This window comes from Mastigoproctus giganteus, chromosome 3 (assembly GCF_048544385.1).
Source record: "Mastigoproctus giganteus isolate SK-2022 chromosome 3, ASM4854438v1, whole genome shotgun sequence".
NCBI classification, from domain to species: domain Eukaryota; kingdom Metazoa; phylum Arthropoda; class Arachnida; order Uropygi; family Thelyphonidae; genus Mastigoproctus; species Mastigoproctus giganteus.
Window position 1 is genome coordinate 184,988,306 of NC_143577.1, and position 19,072 is coordinate 185,007,377.

General features: G+C 36.7%; 1 protein-coding gene across 1 annotated transcript in view; it reads left to right on the forward strand.

The window, feature by feature from the left end:
* The window catches only part of LOC150088463 (serine/threonine-protein kinase Genghis Khan-like), a 905,682-nt gene that overhangs the window by 533,783 nt on the left and 352,827 nt on the right, over positions 1-19,072 (forward strand). The window contains exon 27 of the mRNA XM_090370169.1: positions 11,455-11,560. Within this exon, the coding sequence (XP_090226295.1) occupies positions 11,455-11,560 (106 nt within the window). The remainder of the gene's footprint in view (positions 1-11,454; positions 11,561-19,072) is intronic.

Here is a 19,072-nt window from a genome sequence, read left to right on the forward strand (position 1 = left end):
TGGAACTGCAAAAATCTTGACCAAATGGTCAGGTCACACCTTGAGTACTGTATACAAGTGTGGAGGCCTCATTTTAGGAAGGATGTAGATCTTCTGGAGCAAGTATAGAGAAGTGCAACAAGATTAGTGAATGGAACAAAGAGTTTCTGTTACCAAGAAAGGCTTAATTTCTGAAAATTGCAGCCTCTGGAGATTTGGCACCTGTGAGGTGATCTGATTGAAGTGTATAAGGCCTTGAATGGTTTGAGCAAACTCAATGCTGATGGCATTCTTCCTCATGTTCAGATTACTCATCTGAGTAATCTGAACATAAATTCAAATTGAGTAAAGTCAGTTATAGAAATGATGTATGGAAATTTGCTTTTGCCAGCATGTGGGGTTGATTGCTGGAACAAACTTCCATCTGTCATAGAAGTTGACAGCTTAAATAAATTCAAGGCAGAACTAGACAGACATTGGAGTAAATGTTTGTCTAGTTCTGCAGAGCAGATGGGTGAAATGGGAAGTTTTTTTTTTTTTGCTGATGCTGTATAAGCTTGCTTTCTTGCATCATATCCCTCTACTAGTGCTAAAGTCTCTCCCTCTGTCATGGTTTTATTTCCTTCATCAGTTTTTAGCTGGTAGTTTTGTCTGACTCGATGTCCTTGGTGCAATTCATGAGTCTTGTATTTCTCTAGACCAAATTGCATTCTGATGTCAGTGCTGAACTCTTCGGCAATCTAGAGTAGCTATTGGAGTTGATTCTCAGTTGCAACATGAAGTTTACAATCATGTACACCAGGTGAGAGAGGGTGTAGGTTCATTCCCTTTCTTTTAGGGTTATATCCATACTTACTGTTTTTGAGCATGGTGGACAGTCAGTTGAGTGCTAGACAGAACCACAGTGGGCTCAGCATCTCCCGGGAAGATTTATCCTTCTGATGGGGTATCAGTCTGGTCGTGATAGTGGTCTTCCATTTTGACGTGGTTGCTTCTAGGAAGTGTGTCAGTGATGGGTTGAATTTGTAGATCTTCAGTGTCTCTATCAGCCAGCTGTGGGGCATGGAGTTGAAGGCCTTGTGGTAGTCGATGTAGGCCATACAGGTTGCTGTGCTTCTTGTGGGCTTGCTCCATAACTGCAACGTCAATGGTGAACTGTTCCTCTGCTCGTCTGCTTACATCCTTTCTGCTGCTCGGCCATGATATTCTGGCTCTCCAGGTGGTCTTGCTATCTTCTTAATCATGCATCTGGTCAGGATCTTGTACATTGTTGGGAGACAGGTGATTGGTCCGTACTTTGCCAGGTTTGTGATGTCTCTGTCCTTAGCCTTCAGATAGGCAATTCCTTGAATCAGAGACTCAGGGATTGTGTCAGGGTGAATTATTATCTGGGTGAACTGCTGTGCTGCATGTGTGCAGCAGAACGTCTTGTACCAGTAATTGCAGATGTTATTTATTCTTGGTGTTCGCCAGTTGTGAGATTTCCTGATCGACTTTTGTACATCTTCCTTCCGAATCTCCCATTCTGTTATCTCTTGTATGTACTTATTGTTCTTCCTTTCTAGATCTATCAGTGGGGGCATGGCCGCTTCTGGTTGGGTGGGAGGGGGATCTGTTTCTTTTTCTTCTTGTTCAGTTTTCCTGTAAAAGGCTTTCTGGTTTTCATCAAATATCCTGTTGTCTGTTTTTCTCTGGGCACTCTCCCTGTAATGGCGAGGTCTCTTGCAGAGTGCCAAGAGTTTGTGATTGGGGTGTTACGGTATTCTTTGATCCTCTGATTATAGATCTTGTATTTGTTGTAGATGTTGTCTTTCTTGAGGATGGCCTTCACTTTTCTGATCAGCTTCTTACTTCTGTTACCCCATTGATACTGGGTAAATTGGCCTATCTTCACTCTTATCTCTTCAATCTTCTGCTGTAGCCTTCTTTCCTAGGCTGGTGGTTCCTTGTCCTTGCATTATGCTGGTCTCTAATTTCTCTTCTGTTTATCCTGGTGGCTGCTACAGCTGCATAATAAATGGCGGTGCAGATGGTGCCTAGTGTTAGTTGTTGTTGAGACAATCTGGTATTATTGAAGTAGTCTGTATCTGCTTCGGTATGGTGCAGATCTTTATTGGGTCCATTCCCTCCAGTTCTGCTAGAGCTTCCTTCACTCTCTTCTTCTATTCTGGATATTGCAATCTCATCTGTTTTCCACTTCAGCTGTTCTGGGTTGCAGTTGTTATTTGTTTGTTTGTTTGTTATTTTGTTTTTAGGAGCATTAGCAACTAAGGCCATATTGCTCCAGGGATATGTGGTGGTCATTCCCTGACCTTTCCGCATTCTCCGTACTTGGTGGTCACAGGCTCGAAACCCGGTCTAATCAAGAAGCGTGTGCTGCGCACTGCTGCTCCTCCCCACCTGGCTATGGAGACGCTAGGTTGCAGTTCTTGTACTTGCTGTTCCTCCTCCAGTTCCATTGTGTCTGTATTCGTTGTTGTTTGTAGTTGGTCACTCACATCCTGCTTGATTTTTCCCAAGATAGCAGGAGCTATCAGGTTATTCATGATAATAATCCATCTCTGGTCTGCTATTCACTGTTCAGTGTCCTGAAGATTCAGGGGCTGTTCCAGCCACTCTGTGTAGTTTCATCCTGTACATTATCATGTCTGTCTCTTAGTTTTGTTACTTTTTGGTATGTTTGCATGATGAACATATTCAATTCAATGCTCCACTTCATGCATTGGCTCCTTTTTCCCCTCCTGGGTGGTCACTAGCAGTAGCACTGGATACACTCAAGTTGGTTGTGCTGGATGGTGTTGCCCTTTAATTGTGATAGTCATATGGAAGACAGTACCACTCGCTCCACTGTTGTCCATGGGAGACTATCTCTGCCTTTTCTAACTGACCCTGAATGTGAATGAATAACTTTATCCTGTTCCACAGTCGATGCAGTAGGTTCAGTATTTCTACTTCTCATCCTCATCCAGCTATGGAAGTGGACCTGATTAGCTTTGACATCCAGTGGTGTGGAATGACATTAGATGGTGCTACATTCTGCCTCAGGCGCCTACGTAGCCAGGTGGGAAGGAGCAGCAATGTGTGGCACACGCTTCTTGATTAGACCGGGGTTCGAGCCCGTCACCACCAAATACGGAGGATGCGGAAAGGTCAGGGAATGACCACCGCATATCCCGGAGCAATATGGCCTTAGTTGCTAATGCTCCTAAAAACCAAATAACAACAACTTTCTGCCTCAGCCGTCACTTTGAGTTTGGGGAAGTTAGGTCCAGTGAAGCAGTTTTTGTGATTTTTTTCTTTTTCCCCTATGCGATTATTACCCCCCCCCCCTTTCCCGTGGTGGGATTTGAACCCGGGTCTCTGATATTGGTGGTCTGGCATTGTGACCACTGGACTAGTTGCACCCTTATAATAATAGAAAAAATAAAACTTTTTCTCCTTTATATGGGATTTTTTCCCTTCCCCACGACAGGTGCTCATACCAAGTGCATGGGGGCGGTTGGTTGTGTCCTATTACTATTATTATTATTTGCATTAGCATTAGTAAAGGTATATAATGCAAGAAAGCAAGCTTATATAGCAACAGCCAAATAAAAAAATAATAATAATAAAATAAAAATAAAAAAAACCCTTCCAATTTCACCCTTCCATTCTTTCCAAATGCTTGTCTAGTTCTGCCTTGAACTTAAGTTGTTGACCTCCACTACGATAGATGGAAATTTGTTCCAACTATCAATCACCTGATGGCTAAAGGCAAATTTTCACACATCTATTCTATAATAAATCTTTCCTCAATTTGAATTTATGTCCCTCAGCTGAGTAATCTGAGTAAGAGGAAGAATGCCATCAGTATTGAGCTTGCTCAAACCATTCAAGGCCTTATACACCTCAATCAGATTACCTCACAGATCTCCAGATGCTGCAGTTTTCAGAAATTAAGCCTTTCTTGGTAACAGAAACCCTTTGTTCCATTCACCAATCTCATTGCCCTTCTCTGTACTCATTCTAGCAACTCTACATCTTTCCTAAAATGAGGTCTCCAAACCTGTATGCAGTACTCAAGGTGTGGCCTGACTCTCTAATTTCTCTTCTGTTTATCCTGGTAGCTGCTACAGCTGCATAATAAATGGCGGTGCAGATGGTGCCTAGTTTAGTTGTTGTTGAGACAATCTGGTATTATTGAGGTAGTCTGTATCTGCTTCGGTATGGTGCAGATCAATTGCTTTATACAAGTGCACAATCACCTCCTTATCCCTGCTAGCAAAATTCCTGTATATCATTGACAAGCCACCATGAGTTACTCTTGCAGCCTCTCTGTACTCTGGTCTGAAAACTTCATATTGTTACTATTGTTTGAGGAACTGTCTTACTATCCTACAGATGTTCAGGATTGTGGCTTTCTGCAGTTCCATGTGTTTTCTGGGAAGCCTGTTGTTGCTAAGTTCTTGTGGAAGCTCTTTAGCTCTGTTCTAGTGGTTGACATGATGATATGCCACATATCTTCGACTTCCTGTCTTAAGTCTGAGTGCTTCCTAATCTTTTCCTCATATGTTTTCTGAGGGTTGCTGGTGCTGGGCACTGCTATGTCAATCAGATAGGTAGCCATTTCCTTCTTGTCAGGCGCCTCCATAGCCAGGTGGGCAGGAGCAGCAGCAGTGCGTAGCACATGCTTCTTGATTAGACCGGAGTTCAAACCCGTGAGCCACTAAATACGGAGGATACGGAAAGGTCGGGGAATGACCACCGCATATCCCTGGAGCAATATGGCTTTAGTTGCTAATGCTCCTAAAAACCAAATAACAACAACAACAACCTTCTTGTCATTGAGAGATGTCTGCTCTGTTGTGATGGATCATCTTGTCTGTTATGATGGATCGTCTTGTCCGTTTTGATGGTATGGTCTCGGTATAGTCTGAGTAGAGATGACACCACCATTAGATAAAGCCTGATCACTACATCACCAGTGGGCTATTCCATTGTGCTAAGTGGGCTGAGGGGTAAAGGTCAGTAGATAGAGCTTAAGCCTTTCATTTCCTTTGTTCATTAGTAGTATTGCATTTATTAGTTCTGCTCTGTTTGTACATTTCTTGTGCTATTTCATCTCATAAAAGTGCTTTGAAATTTTTAATAATGCCTGGGAAATGTTGTGTTCCTGGATGCAGTGGAAATTATAAAGGTTTCCAAAAGTACGTCTTTGACTTTCCGTTGAAGGATACTGTTTTAACTAAAAAATTGTTAAAAGCTATATGAAGGGAAGATTTTGTGCCATCTGAACATTCAAAGGTAAGTTTTCTAAAATAAGCTGGTGGCACGTTAATAACAGTTATCTTAAATGGGGGTATTTTGACAGTAATGAAATGATAATATATAAGGAAATGAAACAGATATATTCTTGTCAGAATTTAGAATAAATTTTGTCAGAAAAAAACTGACAAAAAGCATGCACACTGAAGAAAAGTGCATGCTTGTTTAAATAATCAAAAAATCTCAATATTTGTACAATACATAATGTTACTTATTGAAACGTTTAGTGTAGATAAATACATGGTGTAATTATATGCAACCTTTGATAAACTACAGGCTGATGTGTGCAGACTGAAGTATCCTTAGCTGTAAAAGCTAATAACAGTTGTCTGTGAGATGCTAATAACAAGTAAAGTGAAATTTGAACGAGAGTATAACATTTTGTGTATATATTTCATATTGTTACAGGTATATGAGATTCATTTTGAGTCATTCCAGATAGTTAGATGAACATTTAAATTTGAGGGGAAAAATAAGAGAATCACTGTAGATTTCAAGCATCCAAAATTAATTCATGGAGCTGTTCCATCACAATTTCCGAACTGTCCAAGCTATTTGTCATCACAGGCATTTACAAGAGACAGTCCCGAAAAGAAGTGAAGATTAGAAGAAAAAACTTTGAGAAGGCCCTGGAAAATAGTATTAAAAGTAAATATGATTATGAAAAAGCCCAAGAATTTCACACATTCACACAACTAGCAGAGTGCCTGAATAGACATACAATACCTGAATGCTGGCAAGTTATTTCAAAAAATAACTATTATGTTTTTATATTTAATATTTCAACCAGTACCTTCCATTTCCCATTCAGTTGCCTTAATAATTTAGGCAAGTCAAAGTCACTGGAATTTCCTATGAAGGTTAATCATTTCAATCAGATTACTGATATCTTATAATAGATATCAGTAATTTCCAACAGCATTGATGTTAATAATATTTTTTTGTTTTAAATGCTGCTTGTAGTTTACTGAATTCAATTGGGGAGACATTAATAGCAAGAAAGCATCGGAGTTTAAATTCATAAGCGAAGAATTACATGTGTTAGAATGTGAAAAGAATGCATACAGGTATTCCACCGAAGTATTAATAATTTCATCTTTGATGTTTTCTATATCTCCACACACCGACAAATTTCTGCATTCCTACTCCCTCAACCAAGTACTATTTGTAAGCTCTGCTCTTCTCTAAACATAAAAATTCCCGATGACAAGCAAGAGAATCATTTTCTGATATATGCTAAAAAGAAATGGGCCTTTTATATTCTCCAGAATGCAAAATTAGTTTAATGTTCGATGAAATTCATCTGAAACCTTATATTGATTACTGATTGATTTTCTTTGAATGATGTTTGCAAAAATAGTCATTTTGGAGAAATAATTTTAAATTTTCTTATTAATACCATTCATCATCATCATCATCATCAGCCATTTTCAATCTACTGCAGGATGAAGGCCTCTCCAGCAACTTTCCAGTTCCTTCTGTTTTGAGCACTGGCCATCCATTTACTACCCACAAACTCATGAATTTCATCTATCTATCTCCGCCTTTGTCTTTCAACTCCTCTTGGGTACCATTCTGTTATTTTCTTAGTCCATCTGCCATCATGTCTTCGAGCTATGTGTCCTGCCCAAGACCATTTTAGTTCTTTAGTTTTGATAAGAATGTCCTTTACTTGAGTTTGCTGCCTAATCCATGTGTTTCTCTTCTTATCTAACAGTCTGATTCCCAATATAATTCATTCCATTTAATACCATTATCAATATTTTATTCAACAGTTATTGTAAAAATAGAAATGATGTAGCAACACATAAACTTCAAACATTGAAAATTGAAAAAATTTCTATTCAACTATAGTAATCAAATCATTAGTTTTAATGAATAAAAATGTATACAATAGTTGGATTACAAATTATATGTAAAACATTCAAAATGTAATAAATTAATTAACTACAAAATGTATTGTCTTCATTTTTTCAGAAGTTATGATTAAATAAAATTATGACACTTAAGTATCAAAACTGTAATTTTTTATTTATTTATTTAATTTATTTATTATTATTATTATTTTTTTGTATTGTCCCTTGCAACATAAATTAGCTTTCCATTATGCACAGAAAATAAAGTAGATTTACATTCAGCTCTTGCTTTTGCTTTTCTCAGTTCTGTGCAGTGATGTAGCTTTATGTATTTCTTATGGCCCACTTATGATGATTTAAATCACACAGTCATCAGGCTTTTTCTAACAGTGGTGTCGGTAGAGGTCTCTAGTGTGGCCTAAGGCTCATACTTGTAATAGGATAAATTTATTATTATTATTAGCAGCAGCAGTAGTAGAACTGCAGCAATGGTAAATGATGCAAGAAAGCAAGCTTATAGAGCACCAACCAAAAAACTAACCATGTCACCTATCTCTCCCCTCCCAGAACTTGTCTAATTCTTCCTTGAATTTATTCAGATTACCCACTTCTACAACAATGGATGGAAATTTGTTCTGGCAATTAACTGAAAGCTGCCTGAAGGCAAGCTTCCACATGTCTATAATGCAATTAACCTTCTGCAGTGTGAATTTTTGCCCTCTCATATGTGTAGCTCAGCAGGTGAAATAATTTCATTAATATTGAGCTTACTCAATACAATTAATGCTTTAAATACCTCAATCAGATCTCCTCACAGGTGCCTAGTGTTCAGATGATGCAATCTGCAAAACTGAAGCCTATTTTTGGTAAGAGCATCATTTTGTTCCCTCCACCAATCTCATTGCTCTTTGCACCTGCTTCATCAGATCTATATCCTTCCTAAAATGAGGCCTCCTGAACTGTATACAGTAGTCAAGGTTCTGCCTAACCATGACCTTGAACAAGGGAATAATCACCTCCTAATCCTTACTAGCTAGCAGAGATAAGGAGATAGTTATCCTAATTTATAAGGCCATGATCATGCCACATCTTGAGTACTGCATACAGATCTGGAGGCCTCATTTTTGGAAAGGTGTAGAGCTGCTGGAATGGATACAGAGAAGGGCAACGAGACTGTTGAGGGGACAAGAGATGCCCTTATTAAAAAAGGCTTCAGTTCTGTAAATTGCAGTGTCTAGAGACTAGGCACCTCTTAGGTGATCTGACAGAAGTGTTTAGTGCTTTGAATGGTTTGTGCAAACTCAATGCTGATGGGATTCTTCATCTTCAAATTCAAATTGAGGAAGGATAGTTGCAGAATAGATTTGTGTAAGTTTGACTTCAGCCAATGGATGAAGTCAAACTTATACAAATTATCAGGATGGTTGAATCCTGGAACAAGCTTCCATCCATTGTTGTGGTGAAGGTGGATAGTTTGAATAAATTCAGGATGAACTAGACAAAATATTGAACGGGGTGGATAGGTGAATTGAGTATGGTTATTTTGGCTGATGCTGTATATATATAAGCTTGCTTCTTCCTTCTTTTGCCACTAGTAATACTAACATTTTATTGCACTCGGGATTTTGGACATCCTTTCATATGTTTCTTTTCACAAGACAACAGCATAAATTAGAAGAACCAATGGGAATGCATTTCCATTTTGCAGAAAAACTGCTTTTAAACTTAATTTTGAGGCATCAATAAATATTTGCCATTGATTAGACTTGTGTTTAATGCCCAGTTCATTCAGAGGACCCTAATATCTTTATAGGAATACATACCTCCTCCATAATAAAATATTGTGAAACCACTTCCTAACATTTTTGATATACTGTAATTTTAGTTTGTGCTTCATGTACCTTCCACTGTTGTAACCTAGAACCATGGAGTTCTGCCTACTGTTTAGATAAGTTTAAATCATGAACTAAGTCATTCAATTCCTCTTGCTGTATGAAGTGCAGCACATTATAATTTTTTGATTGTTAGTGCCAATCTGGTGATGTGGACGGTCCAGCAGAGTTTGCAACACAAGAATCCTCACTATATTCATTGCTGCTTCCTTTATCTCAAGATTTTGAAGGATTTGGTATCAGCAGGTCTTAATTGATGATATGTAGATGATTTGTTAGGATAATTAATGCTGTGCTTGCTTTTTTTGTGGACACCCCTGATATATATTTTTTTCATACAGAAATAGCAGTCATTACTGCTATTTCTGTGGTTGTGTGATTTTTGTACAAGTTTTGTCCCAACAATCACCAATGTTTCAACCAAAGTACAAAGAATATGCACATTTAATAATACTGTAGATTTTTTCCCTCTGAGTTTTTTTGCTGTAAACCGTGTGCACATGCACGCACGCACACCAGAAATTGTCAGGGTGATTCAGACACTTCCTTTGCTTTTTCTTAAAACATTTTAACAGTACAGTGCTAAGTAAAATATAGAAGAAATAAACAGTGTGCAATAGATATGCATATAAACTTTACAAGTAGTCATTTTGTTATTGTCTTTCTGTTACTGCAGAGTGTGGGCTTAAGGGGTAAGCCAATGTGGCACTGGCTCAGGGTACTGAAGTTTAGAGGGTGCCAAAATTCGAAGCATACAACAGGAAAAAAGTGCACTTTTAAAAAGGAATTCTATACAGGAAATTATTGGCCATTGAAGAAACTATTAACAAGTATTTATCTGCTTTAAATTGTTTAGTACAACATTTTGAGCCAGATAAACCTTACAAGCAAAGCCCTCTAACAGATCAGTTTTAACATATTACAAGCCATCTTCCTGCTTTCACTATCAATTGAATACCTTAAAATTGCAGGAGAGATGATAAATTTAAATGCCTTCTAGACCAGTGTTTCTCAGCCTTGGCTGCAGATCTCTTATGGTTTTGTTACTTATGAAAGCAGTCTATGGAACTTAATAGTAAAACAGAGCTAGGCAACAATCCTATTATTATAAATGAGAAATACTGCTATACCTATAACAAACTAATGTAAACTACATATTAAGTTGCATTACCTATTATTGTATTTAAAAAATAGTTATTAATATATTTGCATGTCAGTTTAATCTTTTTTGTGTTCCTTGGCTTCTGTCTCAAATATAAAAGCAGTCTGCATCAACTAGAATGCTGTTCTAGTAGAAGTTGGAATGATAGAGAATAAAAATATTAGGATCCACTCTTTCAGCATTTTTAGACAGAATGCACGCATTGAAAGACAGCTTTGAGTCAACTGTAAAGCATACAAATCAATAACAATATTGATTTAGAAATTCCGCTTATAGATGATGATCAGAAAGTCATCTCTGTCGTCAATTGATACAAAGAGTTAAGATATTTGCAAACCATTTTGAATGCAGTTATTCCTACCGAAAATCTTGCGATTAACGTGCTCAAACAAGTGGACAGCATCGTTAGCAAATCTTTTCATAGTGGGCAAGACTTGTAATGTTGCCAATGCTGAGGAAAGCTTTTTTTTTTTTTTTTATCAGTCCCCCACCCCCAAAATTTTTTTTTTTCATCTTATTTTTCCAAGATCAAAGTCTGCTTCCATTCCTCAACAACAAATGATGGGTTGGCAGCCTTATCAATTGAACATGCTATCTCCAGGGAATTAGATATTATTGAGTGACTTGCAACTTTTAAGGCTTAAAAAGTTAATCTTTAAAGCATAAAATTTAATGAATATGTAATAATTAATGCTACTTGTTTAATAAATTTTAAATTCATAAATTATATTTTTATTGTAAGATTTTAATAAAATAAACTGACTGCAAGAGCATCTGCCGGATGGTATGCTCAAAAATGTTTCTCTATGCACTCTGGTTCACTATGGTGATCCTCAAACAACTGATAATGCCTGTGCTGCATTTACTGAGATGCTGGTTTCCCTTCCTAACTCTGTATATCATTCTCTGTTCAAATTGTCAGGTTCTTCCCTTTCCACATTATTGAGTAGTACAGCTCTGATTCATACTATCTAATACATTATGCAGGCTTTGTACTGACAAACAGACACTACCCATACTATCACTATATATGCTGTGTTGGTCAGTAACATCACTCCTAGATGCCCTGGGATGCATTCATTTGTGAAAACAGGGATGTCGTAATGTTTTGGCTCGTGTGTGTGTGTGTGTGTGTGTGTGTGTGTGTGTGTGTGTGTGTGTGTGTGTGTGTGTATATATATATATATTTATTTATTTATTTATTTTATTTTATTTTTTTGAAATATTTCTGATATTTTATTTTATAATACTTATCATTTAGCCCAAAGCCCATCAGTTTTTAGTGCGTACTTTTGTAGCTCCTCTCAAATGTAATCATTGTACATCATTGATGGTTGGACTTATACGGCAAGGTGCCGTTTGTGAAGGTAATAAATGCTCCTCTTTCTGTTTAAGCTTATATTATATCATATTTTGTGGTCTTATTAAAAAGTGTTACTTGTCCTTACCATGATAAGACAACCTCACCTGTTGATAACCCATTTAATGCAAATATTACTTTTTGATTTCATTTCCTCGATCTTCATTTTTTATAGTTTACTGTTTTCAGTGGTAAATGTGATTTTCCCTAAATTTCTCACTTAATTAGCTATGCACAGCTAAATTCACGTTAAAGTTTTTTTTTTTTTTTTTTGTTTTGTATTGTATTTGTATTCTATTTTACTTTAACATATATAGTCATCATTAAATTATCTTTAAACTACTATATAGTTTAGGGCTAAAGCCTCAGGTTATGTAAAGAGTTTAACTAATGTGCAAGTTAGTGCAATTGCATCATTAAGTATATCTCATATTGTGAATACCTTCACAGCGAGTTTCCATGATATTGCAATACCTTGAATAAGTAACACTTCACCATAGGAGAAGACTATTGTTACTTATTCTCAGCAGATACCATCACCCATACGTGATGGTATCCATAAGGCTCCGAAACAGTACCATATGGGTGATGGTATCCGCTGAAAATAAATAACAGTAGTCTAAGATTATAATAATACAGCATCCAGTAGAGACAATAACTAGATTTTTAATAACTAAGTAAGTTAAGACTAATTCGTACCTGTCAGGGTAAACGAATGCCTTCTTCAGCAAGTGAATAAACGCATACAGAATATTAACAAATACAGATGTTAGAGATAAAATAAAATAAATACTAAATGAGTTGTGCATGCTCAGATGTGCACATGGTCGCGATATTGTGCAAACATCATTCACTAGATCGGTGTTTATTGTTGGTGCACAGACATGTATGGGATTGCTGCCATCGTTTGTCTAGTTTCAAAACTGTTGATTCAAAGATGGAGTGTAGCCTTGTACCCTTGCAGCAATTTAAGGCTTTTGGTCAGCTCAATATATTTAATTATTCCAGCTAAAGCCAGTGATGGTAGTGCCGGGATTGGTCGATCACCTCACAATCGCGTCTGTGGTTAAGGTCACGATGGGTTGACCAGAAATGTTCTGCGATTCTGGAGTGATCAGCATCACCTAGGCAAATCGATCTGTCATGCTCTGTGAGGGAATCCTGAAGGCATCTTGAGCTCTTCCCTATATAGCAACTGCTGCAATCATGGCAAGTTACATGGTATACTATTCCACTACGTAAGAGAGGAGTGATGGGAGTTTTTATGTTCGAGACCAGAGAATATAAGCTCCTACCAGGGAGTTGTATGCATTTCATGCAGTACTCACGTAGGATCTTAGAAATCTGGTTTGACATGCCCGGATAGTAAGGAATGTAGGCAGTAGGCATACTGTCACATGGGGACAACATCCTCAGATGAGTCGCAAGTTCTTGTGCTTGTAGCAAGCATCTGTCTAATACATGGGTTGGGTACCCGCAATTGACTAGGTCATCTGTTACTCTGGAAATCTCGGTGCACCTAGCTTCCTCTGAGCTGGAATGGCTCCAGGCTCGACAATAGTCTTCTCCTATGGTGAAGTGTTACTTATTCAAAGTAGTAGTGCAATATCATGGCAACTCGAGGTAGTAATGCAATATCATGGCAACTCGAGGTAGTAGTGCAATATCATGGCAACTCGAAGTAGTAGTGCAATATCATGGCAACTTGAGGTAGTGGTGCAATACCATGGCAATATGAGATACGCTTAATGATGCCAATTTATAACTACTTAAGTAGTTTGCTATGTACTGAAATGATGATGGTCAGGAAATGACTGCCGCATATCCCCGAAGCAATATGGCCTTAGTTGCTAATGCTCCTAAAAACCAAATAACAACAACTGAAATTATGCAATTGCACTAATTTTTACATTAATTATCTTTAAACTTAATCAATATCATGGCAACTTGAGGTAGTGGTGCAATATCATGGCAATATGAGATACACTTAATGATGCCAATTTATAACTACAGCAGGCCCCCGTTATAACGCGGTTCACTTTACGCTGATTCGCTATAACGCTGTTCTTATATTATAACCCGTATCTGACTATAACGCTGTCAAAACTCACTGTAACGCTATTTTACTAGCATACAGATTGAATTTTTGGCAAATCCGTCTTCATTCAGTCCAGTCTGTTTTGAGCTTTTTTTTTTTTTTTTTTTTTTTTGCAAAAGGAGAAAATAGCCACCATGAAATTAACTACAGTAATTATTTTTATAATTTCTACTCTATGTACAAAATTGAAACTTTCAATATGCTCTTATTTTCTTGGTGTGGATAGTTTCAAGGGAGAAATTCTTTTTTAGTACACAAGTTGAAAAAATTTACCATCCAGTGTCATATGTTGTTACGAAGTCTACATTTTCTGTTCTGACCTGTAATAGAAAGATACTAAAAATAGATTTACTTCCTATCTCTTCTTTTGTTTTACTGTGGGAACTATAACTTGCGAAATATTTTTCACACAATCAATCCCATGAGTGCTAAATGCGGTGCTGTTTCTTGTACAGTATTCTCTTTTCTTCTGAACTCCTCTGACCTTGTGGTCACCCGAAGTACATAAAATTTGTTTGTTTTACTGTTCTGGAAATTCCATAAACATTCTCCATGAGTCACACCATAATTGATTTACAGTACTTTTCCTGCAATAAACAACCATTTGATTTTACTGCACGGTAAAATCGAACTTTTCAGATAAATAAAACATTTGTCACCGTCTTCAGCTCACTTGCCAGAGGAATTCTAGATATCATTCAGTGCATACAGTGTTAGACATACAGACAGTTTACTGTACTCGAACATCGTATCACGATCAGTGCAACGCAGTTACATTTGCAGAGAGTTATGGCGGATAAGAATGAAAAAGCAACAATGTCTGGACACGATGCAAAGATTGGAAAGGTAAGAAAAACATTGAGTTTGAAAATTAAATTAGACATTTTGAAGAGAATTGATTCCGGTCAAAGACAAGTGGATGTGTGCAATAATTTAGGACTGGCAGGTTCAACTGTAAGAACAATCATAAAAAATAAAGAATCAATTTTAGCAGCTGGAAAAACAGCTGTTCCCCTGCAGGCAACTAAATTGACCAGGGCTAGGCCGGCTATTATGATTGAAATGGAGAAACTTCTACATAATTTTATTGAAGACAACATTCAACGTAGAATTCCGTTAAGTTCAATTATTATTAAAGAAAAGCGAAGAGCCTATATGAAGATTTAAAGGAAGCTCACCCCGAAAAAAATGTGGAACCATTTAACGCTAGTAAGGGCTGGTTTGATAGATTTAGAAAGTGCTATAACCTGCACAGCGTAGCAATACAGGGAGAAGCTGCAAGTGCAGATCAACAAGGAGCCGAAACTTTCAAAAAAGAATTTGTTAAAATTATTGAAGAGGGATGTTATACTGCTCAACAAGTTTTTAACATAGATGAAACAGGTCTTTTTTGGAAACGAATGCCTAAAAGAAGTTTCATATGGAAAGAAGAAAAAACATGCCAGGCTTCAAAGCGGCGAAGGATTGGTTAACTTTGTTGTTGGGTGGTAACGCTGTGGGGGATTTTAAATTAAAACCCCTTTTAGTTTACCATTCTGAAAATCCAAGGGCTCTTAAAGGTTTAGCTAAATCAAACCTACCTGTAATCTGGAAGGCTAATAAAAAAGCTTGGGTAACCAGGCCACTTTTCATTGATTGGTATGCTGAGTTCTTCTGTCCTGCAATGGAAAAATATTGTGCAAAAAATAACATTGGTTATAAAGCTATTCTAATCATGGACAATGCGCCAGGACACCCAAGCAAAGAGAGCTTAGAAGACTTGAACAATCACATAAAAGTTTTTTACATGCCTCCAAACACTACGTCTCTGATCCAACCAATGGACCAAGGAGTAATTGCAACATTTAAAGCGTACTATATAAGGAACACCTTTTCCCAAGCTATTAAAGCCATCAACACTGAAAATGTACAGAGCTTAAAGGAGTTTTGGAAATCCTATAACATTAAAACTGCCATCTACAACATTTCAAGTGCCTGGGATGAAGTGACTCAGAAAACCATGAATGGAGTGTGGAGGAAAGTTTGGAAAAATTGTATAAAGCATTCCCAGGAACCTGATGATTCCATTGAAAATGTTAAAACACAAATTGTTGAGCTCGGAAAAGAAGCAGGATTACACGAAATTAACGAAGACATCGTACAAGAGATGATCGACAATGACAGGGATGGCCTCTCTAATGAAGAACTAATGGAAATTATAAAAGAACAAGAGCTTGCTATTGAGGGAGATGATGATCAAGATACTATAGATGAAGAACTGATGAAGTCGCTGACTGCAAAAGGACTTAGTGAAGCTTTTGAACACTTCGAAAAAATGTGTGATTATTTCCGGGAGAACGACCCTGACATGGAACGAAGTGCCAAGGTAATAAGAAATTTGAAGAAAGAAATGAATCCCTACATGATGTTGTACAATGAGAGGAAGAGGGCCAAAGCACAACCCAAAATTGACACATTTTTCAGTCCAAAGATACGAAAACTCGAGAGCACAGGGCCATCGAATTAATAAATTCATGATTTTCAATCGTTAATTACCTCATAATCATATGTGTATATAATGTAGAATATTTTATATGTACAAAATTTTGAATAATAAATATTTTTAATCAACATTGGTGCATATTTTCACTACCATTTATTATTGATTAGAAAATATCCTATGGAATAGACCGCAACTCACAAATACATATGTTACCTTATGGGAATATGGCGCTCGCTTAGCGCGGATTCACTTAGCGCTCTGTTTTCCCGGAACGAACTATCAGCGTTAAGCGGGGGTCACCTGTACTTAAGTAGTTTGCTATGTACTGAAATGATGATGGTCAGGAAATGACTGCCGCATATCCCTGAAGCAATATGGCCTTAGTTGCTAATGCTCCTAAAAACCAAATAACAACAACTGAAATTATGCAATTGCACTAATTTGTACATTAATTATCTTTAAACTTAATTATTATTTTCTGTAAGTAGCCCAATTTTTTTTTTGCAACTATTTTCTTTATAACAGTCACTTATAGCTCTACTTAGCCTTTCATTCTTGACTGATGACTGAAAATAATTAAATCCATATTTCATGCAGTCTAGCCATGCAGAGCTGTTCATGTTGAATTTTATTTCATATATGTTTATTCTTACCCAGTTAATGTTCAGAATAAGCATATAGATTAAATGTTTTTTGAAAACATCTCATACTTGTTTAACCTGGCAGTAGTATTATCTTATTTTGTATCAAGAGTGATGATTTAGCCTGACAGGCCCCAGATTTTATCTTTAATATTTGAGTATTATTTAATATATAAATATTCAGTTTTTATTTCTTAAATTTATGCTTGGAATGTACTAATGCTTAACTTTTTATCAGTAAATTTCACTGCATATTAATTTTATTTATTCATTTTTTAATAATAATTGAATATTTTATAAATGCTGTGGTGTTTTTGCCCATTAAAATACTCATACTGATGAGTGAGTATTTTTAGTTTTTTCATTAAAACTAATTAATGAAAAAAAAAAGTTTGTTAATTATGCTTAAATTTTCAGAAAAGTGTTGGTAACATAAAATTTAAATATGAATCAATTAATTTCTGGAAAATTTAAGTTTGTGGTATTTAAATTTAAGTAATATGTCTGCCAAATTTAATTTTTAAACTTTTAAAAATTTCACCTTATCTGAAAAGAGTAAAGTCTGCAACAGTATCTCTCTTGAAGCAAACAAAATCATTTGATGTCTAATAGATTATCCAAATAAACCCAAAGACAGAAAACTGTTAAGCTAATGTTTAAAGGCATACTACACTGGCTAAACATTTGTCTTTTCCAATACATTTTTTTCCAGCAGTTTTCAATTGCTTTTGAGCTTACTTTCTCCCACACTAATCCAATATTGTATGCAACATCTTTCAGTGCTAAATGTTTTCAGAAATTCTAAAACTTGAATTTCTGAATTGACAACACCAGCAAGTGGCTCACTATGATAGTAGACTTTGAAGGCTCAAATAATGCCATAATCCATGGGGTCAGTAAGTGCAGTTGCGTTTCTTGGCAGAAATTCTACTCTGGTCTTGCCACCTTTCGGTTTCAGGACATCAGCCAAAGGATGAGCTGGACAGTGATCCAATGGTAACAAAGCCTTTTGTTCAAGTTTTTTGGAAAGCAATTTGCATCTCACCAATAAACAAACCCAATTTCAAACCATGAAGCAAAATTATCACTTTTCATCCAAGCATTGGAGCTATTGTTTGTGAATCACAGATAGAGAATTAGCATTAATAGAGGCATATGAATGCAAGAAAGCAAGCTTATATAGTATGAGCCAAAAAAAAAAAAAAAAAAAAACCCCTTCCTATTCATTCACTCCAAATGTTTGTCTAGTTCTGCCTTGAACTTATTTAAGTTGTCGACCTCTATGACAGATGGAAGTTTGTTCCAACTATCAACCATGTGCTGAAAAAAGGTAAATTTCCACACATCTATATTCTACAGTTGTCTTTCCTCAATTTGAATTTATGTTCCCTCAGGTGAGTAATCTGAGAAAGAGGAAGAATCTCATTCACGTTGATGTGCTTAAAGATTCTAATTCACGTTGATGTGCTTAAAGAATCCAATTCATGTTGCAATACTAACAGTCATGTTAATAACAGTTGCATTCATGCTGCAATACTAACAGATCACTATGCATTTCGGCACTGATTAATTAAGTCTGTTCATCACCAAAGTACTTGTTGCAGCCACAGAATATACCTGTGTTGTTTTGTTACCCTTCTTTTCTGAATTTGAGAAAAACCATGATACTTAACCTTAGTTATTATACAGTTACTTTCTATACACTGATCTCAATTTTTTCAAAGCATTCTTATATATGTATACGAGGGGGTATCAAAAGGTTTGTACCCTGACTTAGATAAAACTTCAGTAGGAAGATGCCATTTTTAATATAAGTTGTCTACACATTCAATAACTAACTTGTGAAATTTTGTTCCCAGAGGTGGAGCCCGGAATCTGTGGAAGGATGCTATGGTTGACAAAGTGGAGTATCAAGTAGTGATCCAGTTCCTGCATTTGCAGGGCAAGAAAGCTGAGGACATTGATAAAGAAATGAAAGCTGTATGGGCAGAATTGTCCATCTTATGACACTGTAAAAAAAAATTGAAACAGGAGTTCCAGTGCAGTTGTACAAGTGTCTTTGATGAGCCAAGAGAAGGAAGGCCATCAACATCCACAGACAGTGAGACGGTTGCAAAGGTTGAGCAGTTAGTTCTGAGTGACAGACATGTGACAATTCATTTCATCGCAGATGCAGTGAGAATTAGTTATGGATCTGCCCACAGCATTTTACATGGCCATCTGCATGTGTCTAAGGTCTCCACACAATGGGTTCCAAGATTGCTGATGCCTTTGCAGAAGCAATGTTGAATGCAATGC